This window comes from Pan troglodytes, chromosome 7 (genome assembly GCF_028858775.2).
Source record: "Pan troglodytes isolate AG18354 chromosome 7, NHGRI_mPanTro3-v2.0_pri, whole genome shotgun sequence".
Taxonomy (NCBI): Eukaryota; Metazoa; Chordata; class Mammalia; order Primates; family Hominidae; genus Pan; species Pan troglodytes.
Window position 1 is genome coordinate 101,245,140 of NC_072405.2, and position 21,565 is coordinate 101,266,704.

Sequence of the window (21,565 nt, forward strand, 5' to 3'; positions counted from 1 at the left end):
AACTGAAGTAGAAATCATGAGAATAAGAGGACAGAATTAAAATGTCAAGGGACATAATTGATAGGATATTACCATTTAAATATGGAGAATGATAAAAAATACACTAATATTTCTTGGTTGGTCAGTTGGACAGACAGGATAACATTCATTAAAATAATATATTCTTTTTCTAGAAATAATGTAGGGGGTGAAAAAGAAAAACATAATATATTTATCAATACACATGGGAGATTGGTTTGCAGAGTAAGGTGGGAATGCTGGGTCAGGTTGTGCTTGAAATGACCATGAGATATCAAGTTGAAATAATTCTAGGCTAGATAGTGAATAGAGATAGTATATTTAAATCTGAAGCTCCAAAGAAATATCTGGGGTCATTTAATGGCATCTAAATGACATAGGAACATAAGAGAAAACCCGGATAAAGTGCGGTCAAGTTCCAACTTTGGAAAATAGCAAAATTTAACTTTTTTTTTTTTTTTTTTTTTTTTGCATTGGTAACTTCTTTTTTTTTATTTTTTATTATACTTTAAGTTTTAGGGTACATGTGCACATTGTGCAGGTTAGTTACATATGTATATATGTGCCATGCTGGTGCGCTGCACCCACTAACTCGTCATCTAGCATTAGGTATATCTCCCAATGCTATCCCTCCCCCCTCCCCCCTCCCCACCACAGTCCCCAGAGTATGATATTCCCCTTCCTGTGTCCATGTGATCTCATTGTTCAATTCCCACCTATGAGTGAGAATATGCGGTGTTTGGTTTTTTGTTCTTGCGATAGTTTACTGAGAATGATGGTTTCCAATTTCATCCATGTCCCTACAAAGGATATGAACTCATCATTTTTTATGGCTGCATAGTATTCCATGGTGTATATGTGCCACATTTTCTTAATCCAGTCTATCATTGTTGGACATTTGGGTTGGTTCCAAGTCTTTGCTATTGTGAATAATGCCGCAATAAACATACGTGTGCATGTGTCTTTATAGCAGCATGATTTATAGTCATTTGGGTATATACCCAGTAATGGGATGGCTGGGTCAAATGGTATTTCTAGTTCTAGATCCCTGAGGAATCGCCACACTGACTTCCACAATGGTTGAACTAGTTTACAGTCCCACCAACAGTGCAAAATTTAACAACTTGGAAGAGAAAATAAAGCCAACAAAGAAGAGTTGTGAGAAGTAGGAGAAACCCAGGAGAAAGCAGTATCTGGAAACCAAGAAAACAAACTTTAAGGAAAAGAAACCATTGTATTAGTCAGGGTTCTCCAGAAAGCCAGAACCAATAGGAGATAGATGATAGATAGATAGATAGATAGATAGATAGATAGATAGATAGATAGATGAAATAGATAAGAGGCAATTTATCAAGGAAATTGGCTACTGTGATTATAGAGGCTGAGAAGTCTTGCAACAGGGGATCTGTAAGAGACCCTGGACTGTTGGCAGTGTGACTCAGTCTAAGTCCAAAAGCCTCAGAATCAGGGAAGCCAATGGTGTAATTCTCAGTCTGGGGAGGAAGGTCTGCGGAGCTGAGGGACCACTGGTGTACGTCCCAGAGTCCAAAGGCCAGAGGGCCTGGAGTTCTGATGTTCAAGGGCAGGAAAAGAGTGTCCAAGTTCCAGAAGAGTGAAAATTGCCTTTCCACTGCTTTTTTTTTTTCTTTTGGGCCCCCAGCCAATTGGATGGTGTCCACTCACATTGAGGGCAGATCTTCTCCATTCAGTCCACTGTCTCCTCTAGAAACACCCTCTCACACATATCCAGAAGTAATGCTTTACCATTTCTTTAGACATTCCTTAATCCAGTCAAGTTGACACCTAAAATTAATCAGCACACCCAGGATGATCAATAGTATCAAATGCTACAGAGAAAACAAGCAGGATGAGAATCAAAATATTGGAATTTATTATTGGGATGTGAATTTCATTAGAGCAAATTCAGTGGCCCACTGGGGATGGATAGCTAATTGTGCCTTATTCCAGAGAGAATGGGGTGCAATAATCAAATGAAGGTATAAGCCTTGGAAAGAAGAGACATGCATCCCTCTGAGAAGAGGAAATGAAGTGAGCATGGATAGAGACAGGTTTACGAGTATGAAATACAAAAATGAGAGAATTCACAGATAGCCTCAATTATTTCAGAGATAGGAGGCAATTCATTGGATGAGACCTGGAGAGTTGGGGGTACTGAGGTGGGGGTTTAGGAGGAATAGTAGATATCTGGAGATAGCTGTTTTGGGAAATGGGAAGTCAATCAAGGACACTTAGGAATATAGATCAATTTAGATAAATTACAAATCTATACATTTGTAAAGAACTGAATACGGAATTTTTTCAACTCTCAGTTATCTTGGTGAAGGAAGGGAGAAGCCATGGCTATATTGATCCAAGATTGCTGCTTTGAAAAGCAGATAGATGGAATGATGATTAACCAATCTAGCAAACCTACTATTCTATATCTAATATGTTGAAAATGAATTTATCATCTTCTGCCAGACACATTTCTTCTAGATCCTGCATGTCCTGTCTCAGTGAATGGTTCTACAGCCTCTCAGAAATAGGGTCATTCTTGATCCCAATCTCTCTCTCTCTCATTCCTTCACATTCAGTCCTATCCATTCCATTTCCTTACTAGTACATCTATACTCTGACTCCTTTGTACCTTTGCACAGGTAGCTCCTTCTACAGTGCACCCTCTTTTTCACACAATTCTCACTCATCTTTTATAACTTAGTTCATATATCACTCCCTCCTGAAAACCTTCACTCAAGATCCCTTTGCCTCTAATCTGGACTAGGGACTCTTCAAAGCAGAGCATTCTGGTCATACCTCTTTCAAAGCACTTAAAACTTTATAGTAATTAACTATTCTCCCCACTATGCCCACAAGACTAAATTCCTTGAAGGCAAGATTATATCTTTTATTTCAAGCAATCAGTACTTAGCACAGAATTGTTTGTTGAATTAATGAATAATTATAAAATATAACACTAGATGGCAAAATAAAAGGATAACACTTGAGAATAAGCCCACTATTGTTTAAAATGGCAGGAGGTGATTCACAAAAGTACATCAGTGATGTAAAAGAAATGATATTCAATGATAATTGTCATGGATTAAATCAATGTCTCTACTAGTCATAGGTCCATTATAACATTTGCATGGAAACATAGTCCAAACTGTATTTCAGAATGCTACAAGTACACCTTCAGTCTGGCAGTGGCCACAAGCCACCTAATTAAAAGAACAACATCACCTTTAGCTACCATAGTACCAGCTACCATTCGAGTAAGAAACAGCAATATGAGAAAATGCCCCTCAGTCTTTGGAGCTCTAGGGGAAGCTTTCCCCATACATTTTGTGAGATAAAAGCACATAACACACTTGTTTCACAGTAATAAATTTACCAACTTCTGTAACTTAAAACTAATTTTAGGATATTTGTGTTTAAAGAAAAAAAATTCTGTCTCAGAATCTTACTCCAACAGATGACCCATCATTTTGCTCTGAAGGAAAACATTCAAAAAGAAAATAAATCTAGATACCAGCTAGGAGTGTTCATGTGGTCACAGTATTTGCACTCAAATAAGTAATGAATGCTCTGAGTCCTCCCATGTTTAGCATGTGACTCTGATTCTACAAACCTTCCTCTTAGAATAATGTTTAAGCCGATTTATTCCATGTGAATTTCTATGTAAGTTGTTCCCTAAGTAGTTGATACAAATTCTTCTTCATATTAATACACTGTCTTGTGATATTTTAACAAATCACGGAGTATTCAGACATTCAATACTTCCTTATCAGTAGTAAAAATATTGCCATTGTACGAAAATAATTAACCAAGCAAGTCCCTTGAGCAAAATCCTTAACCTCTCTTAACAGTTGCTGATTTGTAAAATTACAAAAATAATCCCTGTATTACAGGATTGCTGTAAAGATTACAGCTAGTATATATGTATATATAAAGCAACTATCACTCTGCTTAGCACACAGTCTGCTAACCACAGAGGTCTCTGTCAGGCCAGGTGCAGTGGCTCATGCCTGTATTCTCAGCACTTTGGGAGGCTGAGACAGGTGAATCACCCGAGGTCAGGAGTTCGAGACCAGCCTGGCCAAAATGGTGAAACCCCGCCTCTACTAAAAATACAAAAATTAGCCAGGCGTGGTGGTGTGTGCCTATAGTCCCAGCTACTTGGGAGGCTGAGGCAGGAGAATTGCTTGAACCCCGGAGGTGGAGGTTGCAGTAAGCTGAGATCGTGCCAGTGCATTCCAGCCTGGGCAACAGAGTGAGACTCTGTCTCAAAAAAAAAGAAGTCTCTGCCTTTTCTTTTCTATAAGATCTTTATTTCCATTTTAATGTTCTTGGTGAATATATTTGCAATTTAATTTTGTACATTTTCGTGAAAATACACATAATACCCAGAAATATGTATCATCCATATGCATATTCACATACTTTGGAGGGGGGAGTATAGGTGTGTTCCTCAAGTACATATATATTATTTTGTGCATGTATTAAGGGTTTATCCACTTTGCTTCTCCATGTACAGACTTCTATTGGATTCAGTAAGGAATTAGAATGATTAATTTCACAAATAAAAAAGAAACTATTTTTTATAAGCTAAGATATGCTGTAAAGTTATTCTTACAGAGCTATATTTAGTTGAAATCAGATCTAGCAGAGATGGAGATATTTTGCTACACACATTCTACTTCCAAATACTTTTTAATTACTTTCTCCTATAAACCATTCTTGGGATTTCTCAACTCTCAATGTAGATAAGGTATTTATATCATACTAAGGATCACACAAATTAAAATATGAATATTATTTCAAACCTCTTATTTTCAATAATAAAAATTGGATTGTCTAAGCATTCCAGTTTAATTTACTTTGCTTCAGTTATAATTCACATACATAAGAGGATAACAATAATTTTTTAAATTATAATTTTATTATCAAAATAGATGCAGTGCAGAAAAGAGTTAACACAGCAGGCCTGAGACTGCTATCCTTAGAAAGCCCTGCTTGTAAGGTTGGCCCTTAGCTGGCATCTAGAAATTTAGATTTGGGGAGAATTCCCAACATTCCCTAACTGGTAAGAGTGGCTTATTATGTATAAATTGTTTGTGTAAACAGTATGGTTTATGCTAAACATAAATTCCATTCAAACAGGAATTTGGAATTTTGGTGTGTGCTAGGTAGGATGTGCCTGTGTAACCAGCTCCAGTAGAAACCTTGAGTACTAAGTCTCTAATGAGCCTCCTGGTAGACAACATGGTACATGCATGGTAATAATTCACTGCTGGGGTACTTCACCGGGAGGGGCCCCTTGGAATCTTGTCCCTAGTTTCCTCCAGACTTTGCTCCATCTGCCTTTTCCTTTTGCTGATTCTGCTTTGCATACTTTTGCTATAATAAATCATACCTGTGAGTACAACTATATATTAATTTCTATGAGTCCCTGTAGAAAACCAAGGAACCTTGGTGTAGTCTTGGGACCCCCAACACAGACGCCATAAAATGTGTTTAATCAAAATACCTTCTATTATTTTTCATTTTATATTGTCATATTATTTTCATTAGGTGCATCATTTAGGAATAGAGAGAAATAGGCTAAATAATTAAGATAAACAAATAATTATATAAACGTTGCCATCAGTAATAATCTTATTAGGCAGGAGATGAAAAAGGCCAACAATCACCTAATTATGAAGTCCAGAACAATTTGAGTTTTCTCCTAGATTACAGCCCATTTTATAAATGTAAATTTTAGATTATTTGTAACAGATTATAATATCCTAACCAGGTTACTGAAAATTTTAGCAATTTCACTTTCTTATAATAGAAATTGATTTCCCTTTAGATGATGATAATCAAGCCTAATCATTTTAATTTCAAAATGGGATATTTTTGTTTTAGGATATCTTTTTAGTCTTAAAAAGCATAAATACATTGGCATGGATTCACTCCACAGCATGTTTTAAAATCAAAATCTACTTAAGTGAAAATTCTGAACTCTTCAAATTTGTCTCAAGTATTTCTCAATAATATTTCCAATGGTAGGGAACTTACATTTTTTTGCAGTGTGGGCATTTTGCCAGAGTGTTGAACCTCAGTTCCATCCACTGTAAAATAAATAAAGAGAGGAATTGAAAAGAAAACAACTGAAAACTATCCAATCTGATAAGACATTTCTTTTACTTTAAATGTCATCAGGGATCACAACAGAAGCAATCACCTTCTCACGGTTACATGAGCTTTTCCCTCCAACACTTCTCTCCCTCTCTTAAAATACAGTTTGGGATCCTCCTCTGAAATAGTTCCCATGACTTTTCCAATGCTCTGACGCAATCTAGGTTTGCTTTACATGAATACTGAATGTAATACCATAATCGGGGTCATCTTGTTCAGTAAGTCTCAGTTCACTTTCAACGAATACAATCATATTTCATATACCATCAAAGTTATTTTTCTTTTAAGTCTTGAGGGCTGGCCTTTTAAATACTTGAATATTTAGATTCATTACTAAAATTAAACTATTTATTCTACTTATGTGAGAAAGTCACCAAGTACATAAACTAAAAAGTCGGGAACTGTTTCCTGTTCTGTCATTGCTTATACAATATAACAAAAACACACTGCTTAGTACAATTTTCTTCCCTGTAAATCTAAGTAATAAATGTGCTACCTTCCTCACATGAATGTTATTCAGATACTTGAAATGACTTACTGGTTGTAGATAGTCTTTGAAGGAATATGCAATATAAATTTAAAGTAAATCTTTATCCCATGAAATATATTTTGTTAAATGACTTTCTAACAATCTTCTTCTATCTTGTTTGCTTTTCTATATACCTCCTTATAAAGGGTGTATTTCCTTGATAGTTTTGGGAAAACTTCTTAAAGTACTTTGGCAGTTTATCATCAAAACAACATATTTTTATTAAAATTGTTTCATTTGGAAATCTAGGCCACCAATTTTTCTTTTCAGAAGGCTCAAATTCTAGATACAGGGGTTTCAATAACTTACGGATATTCAAACGTTTTCCACACAATAGAAGATACCTTTTAGAAAATATCTGATGCATACTTTTTTCTTTTATGATTAGAGTTAAGAAAAGAAAATATAAATTTGGGTTTCCTAAACTCCTTTCTCTTCATTTTTATTTCAAATCTCATGAAATTTAGTTAACCTTGTTATGATCTCGCTTAGTCACAACAGGAACATATAGTCCCAAGATAAATAAAAGAGAAATAAAACTTTACATGAATGTTCACTCTCTTTACAAAATGATTATTTTTAAACATCTGCAAATGTCAAACCAAGGGCACTTATTTTTCAAGCAAGAGTGAATATTTCTCTCATTAATTATAATGAGAGAATTACTTATAATATCAATTTCTAACAAGTTAATTTATTTTAAAACTGCTCTTGAAGTAAAAATTCTTGAGTTAATGTGCTAAACAGATATTAATATAGATTTCTACAGAAATTGGTATAGAACATTAAGCAGTGGAAGAATATAGAACTATTATTAAGTGCTTTTTTATGTTTCTGTTACAGGCTTAGGATAGTTACTGAACTTGTAATGTCATTTCAAATGTTATTTATAAATAAAAAATTTAAGTTTTTCATAGTTAAAAGAAGCAAACTGGTTTGAGAAGGTAATTATGAAACCTTTGAGTCAAGAGTAACTCAAAATCCAAGACTTAAGGCTAACAGACTAACATAGGAATTTCAGTATTTTAGATGATGCCTAAGGAGATTGTTTAGTCCAATGTTATCATTTTATAGTGTTCTTCATTTTAGCACAAATTATGCATGATAAAATCAATGATAACTGACAAACAGTAGGGACTTTATTCTGTAATTAATGTATTACATTGCCAGCAACCTACCACATCTGGTTTTGTTGTTATCTGCAAGTACTCACTTAAACGGAGCAAACTAATAACAAAAAGCATCTATTATTAGAATAATTTTCTTATAATTTATTCAAATGAATCCCAAACCTATGCTTTGGAAAAGAAGTTGACTTAGTACTGTTCTCTCATCTAAAATCTGGCCTCTGGATTCTTAAAATTTTATTGCCAGACCTTGAAGTCTCATTAGACCAAAAAGAAAAAAATCTTAATTATATCAGCAAGATTAAAAGCAACTTCTCTAAAACCCAATCATTTTTAGTAGAGATCTTCTAAAATTTGACTTATTTCTAACTATTCTATAACATGTAATGGATAAATTGAGTTTCCCCAAGATATATTTTGCAACTAATCTTAGAAGATTTGTAAAAAAAAAAAAAAAAAAAAAAAAAAGCTATATTGCTTAAAACTAATAATTTAATTTTATAGTATCTTAGTGAGATAGATAGATAGATAGATAGATAGATAGATACAATAGGCAACTGGTAACACTTTGAAATATGTTCAAGTTAAAACTATTATCCCTCTCTGCTATGGCACCCATTTGTCCCTAGATACAAATGAAAAAAATCTGGCCCTGCCTGAAGGTACTAAATTGGCCCACTTCAGGGCAAAGTTAGAACTAAGTTGTGTTCACTTTTATTAAAGAACAACAACCCTCAGTCAATGTTGATTAACAAAGTATCTGGATACGCCTTTCACCAGCAACAGAGAGACCATGGGCCCTACAGAAATGTAATAGTAAACTCTGCTGTTCAGTTGTGTTAAGAAACTTCTTTGCATTTATGGAGAACTAGCTAAAGGCTTTATAAGTCAATTCATTCTTCTGGGAAATTATTTTTCAAACAATGCCCTTCAAATCACCACTCAGCTAGATGATCTCAAAATGGTTTGGAGGGTAAAAAATGTTTGGACATACAACATAAAAACTCACTCTTAAATATATACAATGGTATATGCTAAAACTGCTAAAGAATATCCTATTTTAAATTCTGTTTAATTTTTTAATCCTAGCAATTCCCAACAAACATGGAACTCTTTACTCACAAACACCTGTTATTAACCTATAAAATAAATGTGCCATTGAATACACTTTGGAAAACGCAAATCTGGCTTTTCTAAATTTATCCATGGTCCCAGCTAGGCTGTGGTATGAATAGTGTAAATATTGTGAATTCCTAGAAAATTTAACCTTACCATTATAGCACTGGTATATTAAACAATGTTATTATAAACAGAAGGATGCTGTGAGAATATGGAGAAGCTAGTCTCTAGCTTGCATATTACTTTAGCAATTGTGTTTTTTTCTGGGGGTAAAATATCAAAATTAAATTATTTTTAAGTATAAATTTTTTAAATAATAAAAGCCTTGTCACATATAATAGTTCTTTTATCTTAATCCTTGAGAGAATTCTCTCTCAGGAGAGAGAGCTCATTATTTCAGGAAAAGCATTTCCTATGTGATCTTTCCAATAAAATATCTTGAGTATTTTGTCACAGGTCATATTTTCTTTTCTTTGACTCTAGAAAACTCAGAGCTAAGATTCAGCCTGATTTTATCAACTGTATTAGACTAAATATTAGCATACTCATATTATGCATGACTTCAGGTTGTTTTTTTCTGCCCTACTTATTATTTTTCCTGATTTTTTTTCACATTTGATTTTCAATCATATTGAACTTAGTGTATCTTTGTAACTTATCTCAATTGCTTTTAGCCTTGCAAGCTAAGTCTAAAACAAAGTAGTAAATGAGTAAATGAATTAACCTAATAATTAACAGTGTGAAGGGCAAAAAACATATTATGAAGAATATAAGATTAGTCAAGATCAGCATAATAATAAGGATAAGGCTGTAAGAACTTTGTAGTCAGTGTATTCTTCATAATACTGAGCATCTCTCATTAATCCAAAACTCTCAAAAGTAACCAATACCTCTCCTATAGGTGTATACAGTGTTCCCCTAATCATCAAAAACTTTATTTTCTATAAAGTTTTAAAATCATCTTTAAATACTGTATTTTAATCCAATACATCTTTTCTTGCTAAAGAATTAAAGTTTTAAATAATAATTACTCTGCTAATATGATAATATGATTCACTTGCCTGCACTGAATGTTAAGTAAGGAAGAGCCAGCTTTAGAAGTTAGTCTCTGAAAGAGCCAGCTTTAGAAGTAAGTCTCTGGCTTGCACATTACTTTAGTAATTTTCTTCTTGGGGAAAAATATCTAAATGTACAAATTACTTTTTAAAATAATAGAAACCATGGCACATACATATCTACCTAAACTCTCAATTTAGATCATTCTCTAGAATTCATTGCCAGATGATTCTAAAAATTAAATATAAACCTTTATAACAACTGTCTTTTTGATTGTTCTTTTCTCCTCATTCCCTTTTCTACCCTATTAGTACAGTCAATTCTCTCTCAAATTCTTTATGCTATTCTTGACTATCATCATCACTTTGCTGAAAAATAAAAGCCGAAATTCTAGGCTTGTGCTTTTTCAGGCTTGTCTCTTTGCTATCCATTCCTCTCCTATTAGGTTAGAAAATTTCATGAAAGCAGACTGTGCTTCCTGTTCACCACTGTTTCCCTAGCACCTAGCTCAGTGCCTGGTACACACACTCAATATATATAATTGAAAAAATAAAATCATTCCTTTTGTAATGTGGCTACAAGGATTATCTATGGCAAATATTTGGAATATAAAACGAAACAAGAAAGAATGCAAGGTAGCTGTGGAAGGGAGATCTCCAGAAGTAGGTTGAAACAAATCTATATTGAAGATTTTAAAATTGTGTTACTGTCAAAAGTTTGTTCACATATGAAAAAGAAAATAACAAATATGCTTTATATATTTAATTTAGTTAATTCATTTAATATCTATTGGTAACTATAGAGTACTTTAGTTTATATTAAATCAGTATATACTGATTTTTATTTATTTATTTTAAAGATAGGGTCTCATTCTATCACCCAGGCTGGAATGCAGTGGTATGAACATAGCTCGCTGCAACCTCCAACTCCTGGGCTCAGGTAATCCTCCCACCTCAATCTCCTGAGTAGCTAGGACTATAGGTGCATGCCACTACCCCTGGCTAATTTTTAAATGTTTTTGTAGAGGTGAGGTCTCTATGTTGCCCAGGCTAGTCTCAAACTCCTGGCCTCAAGCGAGCCTCCCATGTTGGTCTCTCAAAGCACTGGAATATCAGACATGAGCCACCATGCCCAGCCTATAGTGACTTTTTAAAAAGAAAGTTGTTACCTATCCCCACCAAGTATATTTTCTAATTTATGTACTTAGTCACTGATTTAATCAATAAAATATAAATGTAACAAAGGAGATATATCCTACTAAATCAGAAAAATCCTAGCAATTCTGGTTAAATACAGTAAATTGAATAAATGCATGCATTTCCATTTTTTTCCAAACCTGACTAAAATAATAGTAAATGAATTTTGAAATGTATAATACCATAAGGATAAAAAAAGAGGGACTATGACTTCAAATTTTTGGACAATGGAAAGCAGATGGACTTTGCAACTCACTTAGCGAAAGGGATGTTGAAACTTAACTACCTACAGAGAGATAAGCCAATGATGGCAGGCTGCTTCACACTGAAAGACCCAGAATAGACCCTATACTTTTAAAGGTGGAGGCTGGGGTAAGGATAAAGCAGGAGTATCACAATCCCAAGCTCATTGCAGCATTATTCATAAAAACCAAGATATGGAAACAACCCAAATCTCCATCAACAGATGAACGGATAAAGAAATTGTGGTATATGCATACAATGAAATATTATTTAGCCTTAAAAAGAAGGGAATTTTGCCATTTGTAACAACATGTATTAACCTGGAAGATATTATGCTAAGTGAAATAAGCCTGACACAGGAAGACAAACACTGCACGATCATGCCTGTATGTGGAATGTAAAATAGTTTAATTCATAGAAGCAGAGAGTAGAAGGGTGGTTGCCAGGCATTGAGGTGGGTGAGGAAAGGGGAGATTTTAGTCAAAGAGTACAAAGTCTCAGTTAGGCAGGCTGAATAATTTCTGAAGATCTAATGTACAGTATAGTGACTATAGTTACCAATATTGTATTATATACTTGAAATTTACTAAGAAGGTAGATCTTTAGTGTTCTTACCACAAAGACACACACACACACACACACACACACACGGTAACTATATGAGGTAATCAAAATGTTAATTAACTTGATTGTGGTAATCATTTCACAGTATAGACGTATATCAAAACATTAGGCTGTACACCTCAAATATACAATTTCTGTTGGTCAAATATAACCCAATAAAGCTGGGAAAGAAAACAGAAATATTGATTGCAAATTCTCACAAAACCAGAAAACCACCCTTCCCCAATACATTAAGAGAAGAATGATTTATTCTGTAGAGAAATTGGACTATAGAGCTTGTGGACCAGGAACACCAGGCACAGAAGAAGGCACGAATAAAAAGTCACTCTAAAAACAAAGGATTTAAATTAATGTCTATTGTTTGAAAAGCATATAAGAGCTTCACCCCTATTACCTCTCTTAGCTCCTAAAAGGCTGTCTCTCGGGCATATCTCCTACAAGAGATTAGAGGATCTTTCCCCAGAGAAATCTGCCCTAAAGAAAAAAAGACCAATTGATACTAATAGCTGACAGCTTTACAAAGAAAGAAGAGGAGGAGGAGGAGGAAGAGGATAAGGAGGAGTGGAAGGAGGGGGAGAAGGAGGGAGAGGACGAGGAGGAGAAAGTTTTCACCTATCCCCTGCCTGCATACATAGAGACTCCAATCAGTGACTTGCTCTCAAATATAAACTTCTGCATAAAACTTCTATCAAAAGAAATACCAATAGAAAAAGTAGTGAGAAAACAGAGATAAGGCATAAAGAAGAATACCTCAGAAAAAATGTAATTAATGGCTTCAGACAGATGTTTGAAATGCTTGTTCTTTGGTGCCATAAAGAAATAGCACTTGAACATAAATTTAATTTTCTCAGCAAGGCCATTTTTATACTTTCTGCAGAAAGGGTACACTCGCCAGCAGTTTTGCCACAAGAGTACACTGAACAAAAGAGACAGGGTCATTTATAACCTGATGCATCTACCTTACTGCTGTGTCTGGTTTCTATTGGCTGGAACAGGACTTCACATTCTGTATTTGTCTTGATTGGCTAACAACTTAGAACTTTCTAAAAGAGGCAAAGGCAGAGGAGAACAAAGGAAGGAGGAAGTAACTTGTGGAATGCTGAGAAAGGTAAAAACACCTTCAAATAAGAAGAGGAACAGGCTATGACCAAATGCTTGCTTGGACCAGTATAAACATGCCAGGGCAAATATTTAGGCTAAATTGTGGGAGCTAAGAACATAAAGTACATTGATTTCTTTATTACAGCTAGCAGATATTTAATAATGTTAGCACAGGTCTTTGAATAAATTTTCCTTCTAAGAAAAGTTACTATTTACTCCTAATTAGACGGAGACGAAAGTCTTTGAAGAGGAACCTCTACTTTACTTTTTACAAAGATGTCATGAAAAAGGAATGCTATTAAAAAATCGGAGACAAACAAAGGCTCCTAGAAATTAAAAATTAAGTTAGATCATCTGAAATTAAAATTTTAAATTAAGATGAGGAGATATAATGAAGTTTCCCACTAAATAATATGAAAAAACAAAATTAAAAACCAAAAAAATGGAATGGACAATAACAGGGCCCACTGAATATCCAAATGATGAGTTCAAAAAGACCGTCACGAAGACACAGACTCATGAAATTTCGGAACACTGAAGAAAATGAAAGAGGAAAAAGAAAAAGAAGAAAAAATATGTCATATCAAAAGGATCAGGTATCACAATAGCTGTTGATCTTCTCATCAACAATGGAACAAAGACTTTAAATTTCTGAAAGGTGACAACTGGCAACCTAGAATTGCACATCTAGACAAATTATAAAGTGAATGTAAGATCAGATTAAAAACCACTTAAGAGAAAAAGAGCTCAAATATAATATTTCCCTGCATCTTTTCTCGGAAAGCAAAGAGTAGATGTGCTCCACCAAAATGAAGGAATAAACTAAGAACTCTGAGGATGGCATGGGATCCAACACAGGAAAGAGGTAAAAGGAATTTTCATGATGATGGTGAAGGGAAGGACGACAACTATGTAGCAGGAAGCCTAAATAATAGATTCCCTGATGCATTTAATTATAGTAATAGGTATTTTATAGTTCTACACAAGAATATGAGAAGAATGAATGATTTACACATAGAAAATTAAATCCAAAGGAGGGGGCAATTATTTGTAAGTCCAAGAAAATGTTAAAATGCATACACAAGAAAAATGTACCACATTGCTTGGTTCAGCTGTGAACAAAATTTACCTAATCATAAAAATTGTAAACACTAAGTATTAATTAAACAAAATGTTGCAATTTGACTGGGAGTATGAAAGCAAGGAAAGGAATATGAGTGGGAGGGCAGTGTAAGTGCTAAGTTCTCATTTTGCAGTTTACTATTTAGTGGGTAATGTCTAAAATTGCTTAATCAAATAGAAAAAGGATAAGCAATTTAAACACATAGAAGTCTGGCCAACATTATGTAACCCCATCTGTACTAAAAATACAAAAATTAGCCAGGTGTGGTGGTGTGCACCTGTAATCCCAGCTACTTGGGAGGCTGTGGCAGGAGAATTGCTTGAACCCGGGAGGCAGGGGTTGCAGTGAGCTGAGATCATGCCACTGTACTCCAGCCTGGGCGACAGAGTGAGACTTCATCTCAAAAAATAAATGAATAAATAAATAAAAATTAAAAAATTATAAAAAATAAACACATAGAAGTGACTATCAATAAAGCAGCTGAAAGAGTTGAAAGCATTTTGGGAACAGTAACTAGGGGTCAGCTAGATGAGAAGATTGCAGTCCCATTTGACATTTAGAACTATATACATAAAGTTCTTTAATAAAAGTAAAATTACAAATAAAAAAAAGCAAACCACTTACATTTTCTTAAGCTCATTCATGTCTTAGTGACAGCAGGTTTTGTTTAGACTCCCATGTGTATACTCTGATAAGTATTTTTCATATTCAAGTTCTAAAGAAAATTTTTGTCTCCTATATGGGCTGAACAATAAAAGAAAACCTGTCCTTATCCTTCCTGACAGGGTAAGTTAATTATGAATTTAACTTTAAAAAAAATCAAAATAAGTTTAAGTTAGAAATAGTAAAACAAAAAACTTCTATAACTTTTGCTCATATCAAATTACTTATACTTTCTTATTCTTTATCTAATGGCTTTATCTAATTATGGGTAACTGTTAATTCCCTTTGCTCCAAGAATAATTTATAAAAGTCAGAAAATTTTTGATAAATTATTATTCAAATTTTTCCTGAATCTAGAAGCCATGAAGCAAATCTACTGCATGAGATTGTGCACTTTGACCTCTGCTGAGCAGGTGAGAGCAGGGCTAAGACTCAGCTGCTCCCCAAGCCAAGATACTCATGGAACTAAGCCTGGGCACGATTTCTCATTGGCCTACATAGAGAGGATCCTTTTTGCAACTGGACTTATCAGAGGACGTACCTTTTATCTAGTTCACAGAAGATGCTCTATATCCTAGTTGCACTTCTGATTGTCTGCCTAAATAAGTCTCTATTTTAATATTTTGATTAATTTGCATTTGGACAAAACTATAAGACTATGGGCAGTGGTCTAATCTGTAAGATCATGACCTATATTTACAGATTAATGACAAATGTCCAGTGACTTACCAGGAATGTGTTTCCACAGTGCCCACACACGACCCTTGTACCTTCTGGTTGGATTGGCAATGCAGGCTGAGCTGGTTGTTCTTCAGAAATAAGCATTACTGGGCCAAGGTTAATTATCCGTCTACTGTGAAAAGAGAAAGGAAACAACTTCACTATCCCACAAATGGACTGAGAGCAAAACCTGCAACATATGGCCAAAAATATGAAATGTGCTATACTTGTTTCATAAATTAAGTGAATTAAATGTCAAGCTGGAGGCAAAACTACGAACAGTAGCAACAGTCAGTTTTTCAAAAGCAAAATACAAGTCTGTACTTGGGATAGAAACAATATATTATAGCATTGGTCCTAATCAATGGCAACCATTTAACTGTCATTTCCAAGTTTTTGTAAGTTCAAATCAGAAAACAGTTGTTACCCTTCCTTATCTAGGAAGCCAACTTGAGTTTGGTAGAAGACTAAGTTAAAAATATTCTATACCAACAAAAATCTCTGTGCCATGAAGGCACCGAAGGGCTGGGTTACAACCAAATTTCTCTGAGCAGTGTGATATTCCTTGATGCGTATTTAATCAGAGATGAAAAGAAAGCAAACAGGATCCTGCTTTCATTTCTATTCTCTAGTCTATCATTGGATAGGGCTGTACATGATTCATGTAATGGTCAAAAAGCCAGAGAGATCACAGAAAAAAAACACAAGTAAGGCCTTTATATACTTGTATCTGGGGACATCCATAATGGTACTGGGCATGAGCGAATAATTTCAGAATTTATTGCACATATACATTCAGCAGAGATTAGTATAATATACAGTGAGATACACAAAAATAACTAAAACACTTGCAGGTGAAGATTAATTATATCAAAAGTAAACTAAGTGATTACTTTTTTTTTTAAGAGATGGGCCGGGCATGGTGGCTCATGCCTGTAATCCCAGCACTTTGGGATCACTTGAACCCAGGAGTTCAAGACAGCCCGGGCAACATGGTGAAACCCTGTCTCTACAAAAAAAAAAAAAAAAAAAAATTAGCTGGGAGTGGTGGTGTGTGCTTGTAGTCCCAGCTACTCAGGAGGAGGCTATAGTGGGAAGGCTTTCAGGGCAGAAGGTAGAGGTCACAGTGAGCCAACTCTTTTGAGACTCTTCCCGTTGAGACTCTGTCTCAAAAAAAAAAAAAAAAGAGAGCGACAAACAGATGGGGTCTCACTCTGTTGCCCAGGCTGGAGTGCAGAGGCACAGTCATAGCTCATTGAAGGCTTTAATCCCTAGGCCCAAATGATACTCCTGCCTCAGTCTCCCAAGTAACTGGGAATATAGGTGCATGCTGTCACACCTGGCTAATTTTTTGTAGAGATGGGGTCTCACTATGTTGCTCAGTTTGGTCTCAAACTACCAGCTTCAGGCAATCCTCCCACCTCAGCCTCCCAAATTGCTAGGAATACAGGCATGAACCACTGGCCTGACCTCATTATTTTTAAATAAGTTCAATGTGTCATTGATTTATTACAGTGCATTAAGTACTTACATAACACAAAGAAAACATTAATTGCTCATTTAAGAATATTATATCCTACAAATATCTATGACTAAGTTCAAACTAAGCTTATCATTCCTTTAACAAAAAAATAATCTAGATTCTGGAATGACTTTGAAAACAAAAACTCTTTCTAGAACAAAGCCTGGCACATGAAGAACCTTTAGTAAATACTTGTTGCATGAACAAATGAATGAATCAATGAATTAATCTTTATCTCTTACCAGTTGGGTCTTGGGCATCCTATTCGCCGAGATGTGTCCTTACAAATGAGAAGACAATTACAAGGGCATCTAACATATTTCTTCCCTGTTGGGGGGTTTTTGATTGGCTGGATAAGGGAAGAAAATGCAAACACAGCAATTAACCAAAGTACAGATTGTCAAAGTTTGTTTGTGTTTAAAAAGGAAAGGATTCCATTAAAACTAATGAAATATATTGCTTTTGTAACTTAAGGTTTTATTTTATGATTTTTCTATAAAACATATGAAGTCAAGTATTCATGTTTTGTGGTCCTTCAAGACACAATAATCACTGGCTGACTTTTTTTAGACTTTTCTAAAGAGAAAAAAATAAAACGTCAAAGATAAAATTAATATTTAATTGCAGATTTTGAGAGATCAAAATGTAATATATAAAGCCTAACTATGAAAGAAATATATTTCATCTAAACCAGTGTATGCTTTACCAGTTTATTACTTGAAGCTATAAAAATACTGCTGAAAATTTAGTTGCTCCCCAAAGCTCAATTTTTAAAAAACGAAAGGTGTTATTCAATATTTTAAACATTCCTAAATTACTATCAACTAAATTGAATAAAATGTCAAACTATTTGTAAACACTTTGGCACAGATGCTAATAATAAATGCATAATCACAAAAGCCCAGAAAAACAATAGTGACATCCTACAGACATAAAATAACTTTAAATAATTTTCCACATAAATAGGGCAAAGTTTACATCTGTAATGAAGTTTAGTACACAATATTTTCATTTTAGTGAAAACTAGAATGAATGTAGTTGTGATGTGGATAGATATTGAAAGTATTTATACATAACTGCCATGCTTAGTCTAGTTTTTGAAAGTAAAAAGCCAAAAGGCATTATATTTAAATTCACCATGAAATTCTCTTAATGAGGTTAGCTTTAAACACAGTGAGGTATCCTATGATGAAAGAGAGACAGAAGAAAAGACAGGAAAAAAGATTACCATATTTGTATCCAGCCCACATATACTTTTAAGTAACATTATTGAAGTACTTCCTTTAGGAATAAAATGTCAAATAACAATTTATATTTTTGCTAATGGAAATCTCCACTTACCGTAGCTTCATTGCAAACTGTGCACTTAACCACATGCTGGTGAAGCTTGCCATCCAAATTGATTAGTGATTGGCACACACGGCAGTTTATTACTGGAATACCACTGGCGTCTGGACTGGCAATGGCTGTATATGGAGGTGGGAGCTCCGCTGAAAAGATGTTAGTCACTGAATCAGAGTCTTGGAGAAATTACTATGGCTGGTTTGAGTATAGAGGCAATATAAGTAAAGAAGAAACAATCAAGATTTTCCCACGTTCTTTTATTTATTTTTCAAAGCTAGCCAATTTATCTTACTTTTAGAGCACAAACATCCATGAGACTCTTATCAAGTAAAATAATTCTTAACTCTGATAAAATCTAAATCATGTTTGCCTAGGTCTATCCCAATAACCTAGTTTCCTTTTACTAATGTATACTCAAAATGTCACTCCATTCCTATTAGTAAATTCATACAGTCTCTAACAGGAGAGTGGTAATTTATGCCTACAATAAAAATTTTACACAAGTGATCGGATTCCCAGGAAATAAAAATGGTCGATGAAAGCAAAGTTTTAAAATTGCTTATCCATACATATAAATTATGTAGCTGTCATGCTCTGTCTTTATATTGGAACCAGTATAATGACTGCTGGCTATGACAAGAATAAAACAAGGTGTTGGAGGAAGTCAAGAAGAAACAAAAATGAACCTAAGAAAACTAAACTTCTCAGCATGGAACAAAAATGGGAACCATGCTAATTTCAGACACAAAACAAAAATAAAGTAAATATAACAATTTTTAGTCTCAAAATTTACCTACCATTAAAAATGTAAGAAATGCACCAAAGTGTTTATGAGTAAAAAAATGTAGTATGTGGGATTAAAAACTTCAAAAACCATAACAACAACAACCACAAAAAGAATGGGGAACCAGATGAAACGAGTAGCAAAATGTTGATAACTGATGAATATAATGACATGGAAGGTCATAGTTTCATACTACTTTTGTGAATGTTTGAAAATTCCCATAATACAAAGACACACACACAGTGTTTTTTTTGAGAGTCCTAAGGTTGACTCAGTGAGTGAGTGAAGGGTGGAGGCCCACTTTCAAAATCAAGTATCTACCAGAAGTGTATATTTGTTACAAAAGTCTGAGAAAAGGAATCCTGATATACTACTCTGGAATGGGATTTCTAAAGGAGACTGCCTAACCCCTTTCTGTAACTATCTCAACTACAGGAATAGAAGACTTTTCCAAGGTAAAGTTTTGTCTTGGGACATTTAGAAAGGGCCACACTCTAACACATGATTGAAGCACGAAAGAGAACTGGTATCTCAAGAGGCTTCTGTAACACTATAAAATATAATCACAATAGCTAATCATAATAAGAGCTATTTTTGAAATAAAGGTTTTCTATCCACTGTATTAGGTTCTAAACTTTGTGATATTTTAAAAAGAATTAGAGCATAAAACATTTTGGTATGTTTAAAATACACATATTTCTACCTGATCCTTGGGTTATAATATAGGATTTTTTTCAGACTGCTAAGGATTAGCAACAAGTGGTATTCGTTCAAATGATTCATAAGACAAATTTCTGCAGCAGCCAAGGCTCTGAAAGAGGCCACTTTGAAATGACGATATGCTTATGTTTCTGGGAGGCTTATAACAGAACACTGCCAAACACTGAAATTCAAAAGAAGCTGTACATGTCTTAAATTATAAAAATAATTTTAAATCCATGAAAAGAATTTGAGCGTGATCCAGAGTGACCTGTAATGTATTAATCAAGAAGAAAAAAACATGTTAAAGAAACAATGAGTCAACAATATACTTAAGGTCTTGCAATTTGCGGATTACTTTGTCAGATCTCAATAAAGACATTATTCTTGGGGAAAGAATATGTACCTCACTAGAAATTCAAGACACACTGCCTGGTATATGATAATGAATATTATTTTAATAATTATTTGCAGTAGCATTATTAACAAAAGTTGCTTCCTCTCTGGCCTTTTCCTTGAGTTGTACAGTAACATTACATAGTTCTCTCATAATCCCAGGTCTCTATCTTACACAGTATGATAGAAAGGAAACTTAAATGCAAGACAGTTTTATAAAGAAAACAAGGGCATTAGGGGGAGAGGAGGAAGTGACATATTGCTACACTACATAAAAGGACACCAACCCATACACTCCTCAGCTTTGCTCAAAGAAATCTCCTAAGAAAATTTCAGAGGGTGATCTTAACAATCAATAAAAGGGCATTAGAGCCAGTAAAACCCTGTGAATTTTTCTTCTAAGATTTGTACTATATAATTTTTAATCTGCCAAAAAAAAAACGCCTTCAATGACAGAAATATGCTCAAATCTACTCTTTTGGAGGCTTGGGAAGTGGAGGGACATGGACAGAACAAGCGGTGAGGATTATAAATCTAATATAAGAGAGACCATAAGCTCCACGAGGCCAGGGGCACATCTGGTTCGTCCACAGCTACTTCACCAGCGCTTGTCATAATGCCTGGTCTATGATGATGCTTACTAAATGTTTATTCAATGGTTGAATGAATTAATAAATCAGTGAGTCACTAAAATTTATTAGGCATATCTATTTGTCTTGGAAAAATAACACCAAGTATTAGGTTGCTGCAAAAGTAACTGCGGTTTTTGCTACGACTTTCAAAAATAGCAAAAACCGCAATTACTTTTGCACCAACGTAATACATTAACCCTACTCTCCTTGCAGAGGAGCTAAGGTTCTAGCAGGGGCGTGCAGCTTGATGGAAAACAAGGGCTTCTTTTATATAGAAGACAACTCTCTCCAAATAATGCACTGAGAGAGGTGAAGTAGTCAGGGGACACTGGCCTGGCCCACCAGATAAATGGAATCAATCCAAGAGATCAATAGAATGACAGATGCTGCAGCCTAATTGCCACAATAAACAGTGCTTCCTGGCCTTTCATTTCAATGTTCTATCCATTACTTCAGCCTTAAACTGATTTAGACAGATTATTTCTTGTA

At 34.5% G+C, this 21,565-nt stretch overlaps 1 protein-coding gene across 2 annotated transcripts in view; it reads right to left on the reverse strand.

Annotated features, from left to right (window-relative positions):
• The window catches only part of PIP4P2 (phosphatidylinositol-4,5-bisphosphate 4-phosphatase 2), a 51,009-nt gene that overhangs the window by 12,718 nt on the left and 16,726 nt on the right, over positions 1-21,565 (reverse strand). For both annotated transcript variants that reach the window (XM_054657396.2, XM_054657397.2), the window contains exons 2-5: positions 18,563-18,711; positions 17,464-17,570; positions 15,709-15,832; positions 6,079-6,131 (exon numbers count right to left, since the gene is read on the reverse strand). In XM_054657396.2, coding sequence (XP_054513371.1) covers positions 6,079-6,131; positions 15,709-15,832; positions 17,464-17,570; positions 18,563-18,711 — 433 coding nt within the window. The remainder of the gene's footprint in view (positions 1-6,078; positions 6,132-15,708; positions 15,833-17,463; positions 17,571-18,562; positions 18,712-21,565) is intronic.